This window comes from Uncinocarpus reesii, genomic scaffold (genome assembly GCF_000003515.1).
Source record: "Uncinocarpus reesii 1704 scaffold_1 genomic scaffold, whole genome shotgun sequence".
Lineage (NCBI taxonomy): Eukaryota > Fungi > Ascomycota > Eurotiomycetes > Onygenales > Onygenaceae > Uncinocarpus > Uncinocarpus reesii.
In genome coordinates this window covers 2188805-2201039 of record NW_003052500.1, presented here as the reverse complement: position 1 = coordinate 2201039, position 12235 = coordinate 2188805, and the positions used below count along the sequence as shown (strand labels likewise).

The following is a 12235-nucleotide window of genomic DNA, read 5'->3' as shown; positions in this document are numbered from 1 at the left end:
GCTGCAGTTCTTATCAGGAGATTGGTATCCACGGACGGCCAAAAGGATCATCATCAGTGTTGACATACGCAAAGCAAGGTACCTGAAACGAGGTGCCAGCACGCAAGAGTGATCAAGATATAGTTCCATAGTTACAAGCAGGGTCAGGCAAGTAAACAAATTTCATCCGTCTAGCCGGGTATATTGGTTCTTTATCATCCAATATGCATCCACGCGAAGCTCATAAACGTCAAAAGATGCTCAAAATTCCACTTGCCAGATTTTCACCGCACCATCCGCACCAGCTGAAGCGACTTTCGAGTCATCAGCTATCCACGCCACGGCGTTTACCCCCTCTTTGTGGGCATTGGGCGCCTCTAACCAGTCCCCTCGGCGGTCCAGGCTCCATACAAAGATGTTTGTGTCAAGCCCCCCACTGACCAATTGCGTTCCGTTCGAGCTCCATGCCATGGAGGTGACACGCCCGGTATGAGCTGTCCAGCGATCCGTAACAATGCTCCCATCTTCGGCTTTGAAAACAACAATTCGGCCTCTGGAGTCTCCGGCAGCCAACAACGAGCCATCTGGGCTGAATGCCATGGCGGAGATGGGGTTCCTGGATACCTTGCCACTTGCTTTTGGCTCTAAACTTGTTGGGGTGACTTTGTAGAATTGGACGGAAGAATCCTCAGCTCCCAAACAGGCGGTGCTTCCTGCAGCAGCGATAGCGCTCAGCGAGATTTTCGAGTGGAACTCCCCCGTCTTCTTCCCGTCTTGCAGGATTTCAACGCCCTGGGTATTGGCAACTAGCACCGTCTGGTCTCCAACAGCGATCCCTTTGGGCTGACTTGACAATTTAATCGCAGGGCCGACATAACTATGTGAAGATATATCCACTGAGCGAATTGTGTCGTCCCAGCCAACACTATAAATCCGGCCGCCGCTGCCCTCTTTAGCAGCCGCAAGACCAGCAATGTACCCGGGATGTCCTTCACCTTCAACGGTTTCCATTGCACCATCTGAGACTTCCCAGCTACATACTCTGCCATCATAGCTTCCAGTCCAGAGGGTTTCTTTAGGTCCAAAGTCATCTCGAGTGATTGAGGTAATGTTCTTTTGATGCCCATGGATCACTTGTCTCGGCTTTTCTTGTCCTTCGACCAAATAATTGAGGTCTCCTGAAAGTGACAAACTTATTATCAACCCATCTGATCTCCCATTTGGCCAAACAACGCCGACTTGTTGATGTGGAACAGTTGCAGAGCCTTGTTCGGGACCAATCTGCCAATTCTGGACGACCTTTTGAGCCTCAACGTCCCAGATCTTCACAGTTCTGTCTGCACCAGCAGTAACGAATTTTCGCGAATCTTGGGACCAAGACACGGCAAATATGCTTCCCTTATGTTCTCCTTCGCCAATCTGGACTTTTGGCTCGCCGGTCTTTCCATCATACAGCCAAATGCGTCGGTCGCCGCCAACACTAACGAGGTTATCTCCGCTAGGGCTAAAAGCGACCCCGTAGATGTAGTTATTGTGGTTATCCCGATGGCCAGTGTTGTACTTGAATGGAGCTCCGTGGTAGAATACAAGAGTCTTGTCATCTCCCGCCGCTGCTGCTCGGAGAGGCCTCTGTTGTCGAATAGAAACGGAGTTGATGCTCTGGCTGTGGCCAGTGATTTCGCCAACAGTGTTTCCGCTGTCTGCACTGATACAATGACCGTATCTTTGTTTCCCATCGCCCACAGCAATTATCCTTTGTGAATCCCCGTCCCAAGCGAGATCGTTTATTCTTCCGTTCACGATGAAGTATTCGCCTTTTGTGATCCCTTCTCCGACACAATCCCAAACCCGTACCGTTCCAGCAGCGTCACCGCTGGCAACATAGTACCCGGAAGGAGAGAACCTTGCAACAGTTGTGTCGGTCTTGTGGTCTGTGTACTGTCTCGCGACTGCGGGGTTGTCTATGGAGCGGAGGAATACCGACTTGTTTGACTGGAATGGGACTTTAGAAAATCACTCCTAAGACGACAGCGAAATAGTAACTGCAGCTAAACTCACCGCATACGCGAGTCTCTCTCCTTTCACGTCGGCATCAAGTTGGGTTGGCTGCCCTCTGGTGGTGGAGGGGCTTGCGGCCCAGATCGATTCTACTCAACAAATGAGCATTTCCGCATTCCTTTGGGCTTGAAGGGAGAGAGAATACCGTTCTTGATTGCCATTGAATAGATGCGTGTACCGGTTGACACTGGATGCTCTGAATGAAGAGACCTGTTCGCCTTCAGTGTTGTTCGACTTTACAGGGAGGATGACGTTGATCCAGTGCGGTGTTCCCCTCAGTGCAAAACGCGCCCAGGCATCCCCTTTTTCGAAACACGAATGGTAAGGGATAGTCTAGACGGAGTAACCATGTACTGAAGCAGAAACAAATCTGATTTTACAAGTGAAGCATATAATACAGAGAGTGCCAGTAGTCCTACCCAAACAAATCGACTCCGAAGCCAGATCCAAACTATCATCTCGCCTTCAACATCAGAATCTCCGGATGTTGGTATGTGCTAGGCATGAGCCCCAATGCAACCGCCCTTCGGATTGCTTTCGCTAGCCTTCGTTGATTGACAGGACGGAGACCGGTAACAGAGCGTGGTTTTATACGGCCCATCTCGGTGATATATTCGGACATGATAGAGAAGTTCTAACCCAGTTAGCACACTATATCAAGGAAAAGTTGCGATGTCTGCTGAGGATAATCACCTTGTATTGGTGTAAAGGGTTCATCGCTAGAAGGTCGAACACGTCGACGGACGGGCTCAATTTCCGTTTCCATTTCCTCATTTCCGCAGGGCTGAGATCGTGGGGAGAATATACGTCGCCGGCTTTCCAATCACGGGTCTGAAACCTCTCCAATGTCCTCCGCCTCTCATCCAAAGCCTTCTGGTCACCGATAGCTTTTGCAATGCGTCGTTGTTTCTGTTCTTCGGCGATTTTCATTTCTAAAGCTAATTAGAACCCGTTTGAAAAGGGAAGCAGGGTATTTCTGAATAGATCGATCAGTAGCAGAAAAAAATCCATTTGACCTACCCTGATGAGCACTATACCCCGTTTTCCCAAAAGGATTTTCCATGCGCATGGGCGTGTAGAAGCGCCGGCATATATTCTGCATCACCGCAGGCCGCACGAAAGAGTGCGAGGTCAAGGGATTCAATCGATTCGCCATCGTGAGATCTACACCAATCCAGGTAGGCGCCTCCGCGATGGATTGACAAAGCAACGTGCGGCGTGGTGGTGAGAAATGCTGAAGATGTCAACTCGATCGGTCAATCTGGCGACCGACTTTCTGCAAATGCCAAGCCCAGAGTTGCATCCAAACTTTCCATCAGCCAGCTTCACCCAAACCACCGCGGCCTCGCTTTCACCCGAACAGCACCCTTGGATCGCGAGACGAGAGCTGCGCCAAATGACTGATGAGCGATTGGAGTTGTCGTCATTCAGGCCGTGGAATGCACACTATAGGTAACGTTGGATCTGTGTCGCCACAATGCGCACTTCCAGCTAACTTGAATGCTTGTAGGTTCTCGAAACCGCAGCTATGCGTTCGCACCTCACCCGCGGAGTGTTCCAGGCCATTGTGGAAAACAGGCCTTATGTTCATTTCCAATGCTCCCGGAAAGTAGCTCTCTTACTGCCTTCGCGTGACCTACAAAGATGCCCGTTCCGGTTGACGCAAACCCGATCCGCGTTCACACTCCCGTTTTTCCCAAATACGGCCAACGCTGCGAAGAACCAGCCAGCCGAAAATGGGTCCAAGCAAATGATGGAACTGGTAAACGCTCTGGAAAGACAGTCGCAGCCACCACCGCCCTTTATACTTGCCAAGGCATTCATGTCGTTCATTCGAGATCGCATGGAGTCAATGGCAGTATTGACCCAAAATCAAGCCCGGTTTCTTCTACAGACCTTACAGCACCTAGTCGCTGGATACCCGTACAAAGATGCTCGAGGATCCGTGCGTGTGGCTCTGGGGCTCGAAAATCTCGAAACTACCATGTTTGCTTTATTTCAAGTGGGCTGCGAACCTGATGCCGCTGAGGTTTTAAACAAGCTTGCCAAAACAATATATGAGCAAATTTGCCATAGAAATGAACAGGCGAAGAAACCACATCAAAATCCTAGCTCCCAGGCGCTCAGCTCGTATGTTTCGATATTAGCGTCCACTGGGTCACCGCTCGAGGCATTGAATGTTGTGGAGACATACTGGGAAAATGTTCTACATTCAGAAGGCATCGTGCCGTGGCTCGATGTAATAAGCGGTTTAGCAAAGGAAAACATGGAATCCGATATTCCGGTAGTAATAGGCAAGATGGGCCGTTGTGGTATTGTGTTGGACCCCGACTCCCATGAGGAAATGGTTACCATGCTAGCAGCAGAAAATAATGTTGGAGCTTTGAGGATACTTTATGAGGTAGACCTACCGGATGGTCTTCAACCTACAGCTGCATCGACTGCGGTTGCAATATCGACCGCTATTCGGAACTCGATGGTGGAGTGGGCCAGCCAATTAAGTGAATCGCTCCCCGATTATCCAACTCCAGCAAGTCGAGATGCCATATTTCTTCTATCTGCAGCTAGGGCTGAGCCAGCAACAAACATTGAGAAGCATTTGGAGGTTATGACTGGAATCAATCCAGACATCAGACACTCTATGACCATTACTTCCATCAACCAGCTCATAGAGCACGCAATCTCGATCCAGAGGCAAGATTTGGCCCAAGAATACTTAGCACTTGCACAAAAGTGGGGATTGCAACCGGACGCCCATACCTATATGCTGCAAATGGACTCGAAAATTCAGCAGGGAGACCTTGACGGTGCCCTCGAGCTCGTGGAAAACCTCAACCTCGAGACTCTTACCGATCGGGCAGACGTCATGATGTTGAACAGAATTCTCAGGCAGCTTTGTAACCCCCGTTACACCAATACTGAGTACGACACCATTTTATCATTTGTTGACCGTCTCCTCAACACAAGAAGCCGGTTTGAAGCTGAAACGCTTGGAGCCCTGTGCAAAGTCCTCCTATACCGCCACGAACTCGAAAACATCTCAAACCTCCTTCGCCCCATTATCGATCAATATAATTCAGAGGAATTATCCAAAATCAGTGAATCTTTCGTCGACTATATCAACGATCAAAACGAGTCTACAGAAAGCATCTGGGAAGTTTATGAATTGCTAAATATGGCCTTCCCTCGCACAGCTGTTCACACCAGGACAGATATCATGAATCAATTCTTTAACCGTGGCCGATCCGACCTAGCATGCCTTGTATTCGGACACATGAGACAAAAGGAGCGTGGAGGCAAGCGCCCCACAGCACATACTTACGCCATGTGTCTGCAGGGAATATCCCGCGCCGCCGACGCCAGCGGGCTTCATCTCGTGCACAACATGTTGAAACTTGATCTCGAAGTTGGCCTAACGACCAAGATCTACAACGGTCTGATGCTCGCGTATGCTGCATGCGGGATGCCTGATGAAGCGATGGGATTCTTCCGGGACATCCTTCACTCCGAGGAAGGCCCGTCGGGACAGACATTGGTGATTTTCTTCCGCGTGTGCGAGACGTATCATAATGGCGTGCAGGAGGCATCGAAGATGCTAGCGAAACTGAGGTCGATGGATGTCCGCATTGACGAGAGGATATATAATGCGTACATCGGAGCGTTGGCAGGACATTGTGAGGTGGAGAAGGCGACGGAGGCTATTCAAGCCATGGAGTCAAAGCTTGGGTTTGGCCCGAGTACTCTGACGTATGTACCCTGATCTCAACAGCTCCGTTATTTCCTTTTCTCCTTTTTTTTTTTTCTTTCAAATCTCGAAAGCCTCACTAACTCCGCTACCTGCACAGAATCGGCACCTTATACAATGCCACTCCGTTCCAGTACTGGAAAGAACAAGTCGAGGAATGGGCACAAACCCAATATCCGGATTTATGGGCCGATCTCGAACAGCTGGGCTGCGAGGAGGACGAGGAAGGGCTGAAAAAGTTCAATATCAACAGAAATATTGATGTTTGAAGGCCTTTTTTTTCCCTTACAGTTTACCTAGGGCGACGCGTATGGTTGCTTTCCCCATTCCTGTATCAAATTTTTTGCTTCTTTTTACTTGTTGCTTGCTCAAATGTAACACCAACAAACCAATATTTGTGCATCATGTCTGAGTAGCTAGGGGTTCTGCATATATGTTTGGCGTTTGCTGGTTATCAATGTAGTTAAAAAGCATGTAAAGGTGCTTGTTGCTAGTCTAGGAAGCAATAGGCAAAAAAGCAATAAGATTCATTCACATCAGAACTGGACAGGTACACAAGAGGAGCAAGTCGGCTTTTAATACATTATCACTTGATACATGAAAATATTGTTTTGGCTTTGGCAAGGCCCTTTGATCACCTCATCCAAACCTAGTTTGAGGGTGTGATAGCATCGCCCAAAAAGTAAAAGAGTGCTAAGCACTTTGTCACCAAAAGTGCCATACCCAAGTTAATGGCATACTGAAAAGGGGAAAACACAAAAGTCAACAATCCAGATATGTTTCTTATCTCAGTCAGTTATTGCTATTTATCAAAAATTGAATTAAAGGGAGATATATCATCCCATCCCCATCCAGACTACTTTTTCCCTTCTTCAATATCAGCTTTTGATTAGGCGTTCTTTTTCTTTGATTTTTTTATTTCTTGTGTCTTCGTGGTATATCTTCTTTCAAAAACAGCTCGTAGTATCAGTTTACAGATGTTAAGATCCGAGGGGGTAGAGGGAGGTCTATGATTCTATTCTTTTGGCATTCGCTTTGACATGCTGTGTTCCAAGTCAGTAAAGATAGCTTCAATTATGAGAGACGATGAGATGACTAACAAATCAAAAAATGCGAATTGGCCTGGTGTGCTGCCGTATTGATAGACGAAACGACTGGCAAGATAGCTGCCAAAGATGGAACGGAGGTAGTTATCAGGAACCTACAGGATCGTTGTTAGTAAAAGGTGACTGTCAATCATCTGGAAAAAATTGTACTCACCCGCTCGAGCATAACTTCCAAACCAATCTTCTCCTGGAGCAATTTGGGGAGTGCGTCACCCAAAACGGCTTTGCGCAAGCGCAAATTTTCCCAGAGTTCCGACTTCTGGAGCTCTTCGTCCAACTTGGTAATTGCGACACTGAGAGTGTCACTGAGAATGCTACGTGGAATTCCAGTCTGCTCGTGTTCTCTCCAAATGGCTTCAAATTCCAAGGTCGCGTTGCGTTTGATGGTCTCCTGGACCTCACGGACATATGCGTTGTAGAATTCTGGAGCTTGGCCATTCTCTCCAATGCACATATGCTGTTCGAAGCTCTCATCATCAAAGGATAGGGAAGCTAGAACCTCAAGCGAAGATGAGGTCACGCCGCCTTTGTTGACAGAGGCGTCCTTGAAAAGAACACATCCAGCCTTTTCCAAGCGAAGTTTGCAGTCTTGGGTAAGGAAAAGATTGGCACCTTCAACCAGGAATGGGATGGTGGACTTCCCATCGACAATGAGTTTTGACACGTTTGCCAAGTTGATGGACTCGGGACGACCTCCGCAAGGTACGAACATGTCGTAGTTACCGTGTCTAAGGTGGAAGGTATTTCGGAAGACAGTGCCGTTGTGGACAACCTCGCCGGAAGGAAGTTTGACATTGGCATCATCAACCAGGACTCGGTATCCCTCAGGAGAGAGCTTCGACGAGTCGAAATTTGAAATCATGAGACGTGATTTCGCAAGTCTAAGGAGTTCATCACGGTTGAGGCCTTGGGGATCAACAATAACACCAGAGCCATCAACAATGGCGGTATATTTCTCCCGACCAAGGAAAATCTCGTTCGATCCAAGATCACCATCAGGACCACCAGTCTGCAACTTGCGGATTTGGGTTTCATCGACACCCATCTTACGATAGATACCCTCAACGTATTGGCGAATCGATAGGGTCGTCATGCCATAAGTGTCATGTGGAATACCACCAAGCTTAGGGTTTTTACCGGTGAAGAACGACTTCCACCAGGGAGCGCCACGCTGTCTAGCGTGGAGAGTAGCCCAGTCGACCAATTCTGCGGTGTTCTCATCAGGTCCCATGAAGAGAATCTCATCTTGGCCATGGAGATCAACAATAGGATCCTTGATACCAGGGCTAGCTGGGGGAAGGAGGAGATCGAGGATGCTGTCAATGTATTTCTCAAAGGCGACACGAGCCTTATCTTGATGGTTCACGTCAAGCAAGATAACACCCTTGGCGCCTCCTTCTGGGATATCCTTGTTCTTTCGTTGCTGGGTGTTGGCCAAGTTGTAGTTTTCGTCGAATATCGAACGAGCGTTGATCGAGTAGGCTTCCTTGTCTCGACTCTTGACAATACGAATACCACCACGAGAGATATCACGGAATCGAAGATGGAATCCACGGAACTCGGAGCTAATGATGAGGAACATGCCGTATAAGGGTTGTGGGTATTCGTGGGATGGCAGGAAATCAGGATTCAGACGGAAGCTCAGAGCGACCTTGGTCGGGGTATAGAAGTTGGTCTTGAGAACGGCGCGGTTGAAGACGAGGAATGACTTCATCACCATCTCGTCATGCTCACTAACCACGGTCTTGGAGACAAGATCCTTCAGTTGTTTGCTATCGAGCACCTCGTCAACCTGCAGGCGAAGATAACTCAGAGTTGGGAGGAAATCATCCTCAGCAGCCCTGGTTTGAACATAGTGGGTGCTTGCAAAGTCAAGGTAGAGTCTGTGGATTAGGTCGGGGTACTTGTTGATGATTTCGAGGATGTAATCGGAGGTAAAAGTTTCAGTACGGAGTCTCTTCTTGATCTTTGAGAGAAGTTCGGCGTGGACGGTGTTGTTGGAATCGAGGAGGGCGGTCAAGGAAGTGTATTCGGAACCAAGACGGTTAAGGAATTGTTGGACGAAGACCCAGACGCAGTGGGCGTAGATGGTTTCTTGCAAACTGAGGCGACCGCTAGCAAAGTGGCTCTGGAATTTATTTTGAGGAATGCAATAGAGCAGGGAGACTTCTTTCATGATTTGGTGAATAGAGGCCTCGATGGGGGGATGTCTTCCGGACGCTTCGACACCGGGCATGGGGCGGAGGTACAGAGAAAGGACAGTGATGCCGTTGGAGAAGTTTTCGAGATATTTGCGGGAGCTGGTCAGGCGATAGTAGTGGTACAGGTCGGACAAGGCGCTGAACATGCCCATGGCGGATCCCTGGCGGTACGCGATGACGATTCTCCTCTCACGGGTTCCTTCAATCTCGAACATCTCAATGACAGGACCAGACCGGGCCACTGCCTTGATGATGATTTCTTGATAGATGGCTTTTGTGTTCGCAGTAGCCTTTTGCAAGAAGCGGTTCTCGCCGATGACTTCAATGTTTGTCTCGCCGGGATCTGGGGTGGGGTTATTGAACTGGCACTTGTAGACAAAGTAGCAGCGGAGCTGATTCTGGTTTTCATCGGGCATGGAAGTGGAGGAGCGGAAGGTTTCCACACGGTAGCTATTGCTTGGAGTCGAACCGTCGATGTACTTCTCATCGATACGCTGTTCATATCGGGGGCCGTCGACGGCGCTGACACCAGGCCTGCTGGTATCGATGTAGACCGCATGATCGGCGGCCTCTTTATCCAGTCTGATTTCCAGCCTCTTATCGTCTCTCGCGTAGGCGGCCACCTTGGCGGCATAGAGGGAGAGGATATGGCTGGCGATTGCCTCAACGGTCTCGGTCTGGAAGTACATATCGTCGATCCCGAGCATCTTGTAGAACCAATCCGTTTCCGTGGAGATGAATTCCGCTGGGATGAAACCGCTTTCCTCCAACTGGTCCATCACTACCATAGGTTGCCAGGCGTTAGATTTGCCACCAAACATGCAGTGAAACTCATCTGCGCAAAAAAAAGGGACAGCTTACCTTGCTCCATCTGTTTGGCCTTGCCTTCGAATTTGGCAGCCACATATCCAGGGCCTTGCTCAGACAGCACCCGGTGCGTTCCTCCAGGAATTCCCAAGTGAACAGGTTGCGGAGACGGCTGGCGGCCGGGAGTGCGCATGACCCCGTCTAGCTGCTTGTTGTGAATTCTGTGAAATCCGGTGGTGGGGGTCGCGGAGCCTGACAGCTCTGCAGTCGGAAGTGGGCTGACTTTGGGTTGGGAAGCGCCATTGGCGCCGTCTGCGGCATGAGGGGCAGGATTCATCGTGAGCTCAGCGGCAGACATGATGGAGTGATGAAGACGATGCTAGCACACTGGCACAAAGAAGGAGATTCAGGTTGTGTTGGCGATTGCTGATCAGACGCAGCAAGCTATGACGAGCGTGTGGGGGTTTTTTTGGGATGCTAAGACAAGCTTAGAAGAGCAACAGGAACAAAGGGTCCGGCCATGGAAGACAGGACAGGGTGAATTGGATAGATCCACGACGGTGATCGCAGAGCCAGCAGCGACGGTGGACGAGGGCCGGCTAGATATACGACAAGAGAAGGATTTGGGTTGGCGAGGGGACGTTCATGACGACAAAGCTGGTTCCTGGAGCACCAGCCATGACGGTGGCGCTAGCCCCGATTGGGCTACGGCTATTGGAGGGAAGCGAGCCACGGGACCAGCCAGGATTTTTCGGCGCGCGGAAAGCATCGGCTGGCCGCTCAACAGGTGCCTGGCAAGAGCCGCGCGGAACGAGCAGAGCCAGGCACTGTGGCTGTTGACTCAAGACGTGCTGGAGCTTGGAGCAGCAGAGGTTGTCTACAAGGGATCGCGCATTGGGATGGGATTCTGGGAGCGCAGTTGGGCTGGCAGGACGGCTGGCAGATACACCGTCCTCTCGCCGGCCGTGAGGCATCCTGGAACTCCGTATTCCAGGTGCCATGCGGTGTGAAGCAACCTTGCCAAACGGGGATATCCTCTTACATAACAGCTTCCACCCGGTGCTCGACCTTGCGGGTGCACCATTGACGCTTGACGCAGATTCCAAAGAATGGTCAAACTCGACACGGGGCACGGGGTCCGGCACATCTCACCGCCGCAATTGGAAGCCGGGTCCAGATTCGCAGGCAGGTGTCGCGGATCCGTGGATATCACCGTTGCGCATTCCGTTCGTCCAACATTCGTCTCTGTCGCCGAACGACAAGGCCAATCAAGGCGGCCTCCAAAGGCCCTTTTTTGCAGAGGCGAGTGGCGGGCGGTGACGTGATTGGTTCCGCCATGCGGCATTTCTCAATGTGGGCTCGGATTACGTAACAGGATAGCCACATGGGCTCAGCCACCTCCAGCTAATTTTAGCCACACAATGCGACCTCCCTGATTACTCAGCGGCAAATTTGTGCAGCAACAGCTGACCGCATGTTCCATCAATAGTTTACTCTTTACTCCGTAGATTTAGTTTACCTGGAAACTGACTGTTGAGCTGACTTTCATCGACAGTCACCTGGCCCGTTGCTCAAGGGCGAGACCCTGCGAATCTTGAAACCGCGCAATTCCAGGCCCCTGGGCATCGGCGAGAGCATTTGCGTGCCTGCAGATGCAAACGGTTGTTGCAGCCAGCAAAACAGAAGGATGAAATTCCCCAACGTGCCGGGAGCGGGCATTGCTCCAGGCCCTTTTTTAACTCTGCCAAGCTGAGTTCCCGCACATGTAGCTAATGTATGTCTGCATCATCGCTCCGCCAAAGGTCCCTCCCGTACCTGGATGATGGATCCCGTCGGTACCCCTCCCCCTCCTTTCTCCGCGTCTCTGGAAGCCTTGACGGGTGGAGGGGGATCGACAACGCAAAATCAGAGATTTCAACCCCATCGTGTGAGTGCGGTCAGACCTGGGAATTGAAGAAAAGGCTCTTCACCAGAGGCCGAAGCAGAATCGTGCACCTGCCCTCGCCCTCTTCCGAAGTTCCGCCATGGTTTTTGCGGGGAGATGCAAGAGAATTGTCAATGATCCCGGCCATGCAATGCAGAAGAAAATTCTTTCGTTTTCGATGTCCGTGCTCCAGCTCTTTTTGTAGCCTCCCATACTCCGTACTCCGTAATTGGCCATCATTTCGACGACAATCTCGCGAATCACGAAATTCGACCCGATGGACTTTGACCAATATCTCCATCCAATCGTGTGCTTTTACGCAGCACATTTTGCGGAACGCTGCCTCATGAGCAGCCCTCATTTCGTTACTGTGACGTGATCGCCAATTCACAAAAATAAAAAAAAAAGGAAAGAA

General features: G+C 50.2%; 4 protein-coding genes across 4 annotated transcripts; 2 read left to right on the top strand and 2 right to left on the bottom strand.

Annotated features, from left to right (window-relative positions):
- Positions 1-240: 240 nt before the first annotated feature.
- On the bottom strand, positions 241-3193 carry UREG_00932 (uncharacterized protein; the record flags this gene model as incomplete). Its single annotated transcript, XM_002541371.1, has 6 exons — positions 241-1971; positions 2038-2126; positions 2183-2247; positions 2457-2488; positions 2731-2969; positions 3058-3193. The coding sequence occupies 6 exons, from the start codon at positions 3191-3193 to the stop codon at positions 241-243; spliced, it is 2292 nt and encodes a 763-aa protein (XP_002541417.1).
- Positions 3194-3790: 597 nt separating this feature from the next.
- UREG_00931 (uncharacterized protein) lies at positions 3791-6051 on the top strand (the record flags this gene model as incomplete). Its single annotated transcript, XM_002541370.1, has 2 exons — positions 3791-5784; positions 5883-6051. 2 exons carry the CDS (start codon positions 3791-3793, stop codon positions 6049-6051), a joined length of 2163 nt encoding a protein of 720 aa, XP_002541416.1.
- A 746-nt stretch (positions 6052-6797) lies between these two features.
- UREG_00930 (NAD-specific glutamate dehydrogenase) lies at positions 6798-10254 on the bottom strand (the record flags this gene model as incomplete). The annotated part of the gene is made up of 4 exons (XM_002541369.1): positions 6798-6825; positions 6883-6983; positions 7043-9870; positions 9951-10254. 4 exons carry the CDS (start codon positions 10252-10254, stop codon positions 6798-6800), a joined length of 3261 nt encoding a protein of 1086 aa, XP_002541415.1.
- A 320-nt stretch (positions 10255-10574) lies between these two features.
- Positions 10575-11216, top strand: UREG_00929 (uncharacterized protein; the record flags this gene model as incomplete). Its single annotated transcript, XM_002541368.1, has 2 exons — positions 10575-10683; positions 10891-11216. 2 exons carry the CDS (start codon positions 10575-10577, stop codon positions 11214-11216), a joined length of 435 nt encoding a protein of 144 aa, XP_002541414.1.
- Between the last annotated feature and the right edge of the window lie 1019 nt (positions 11217-12235).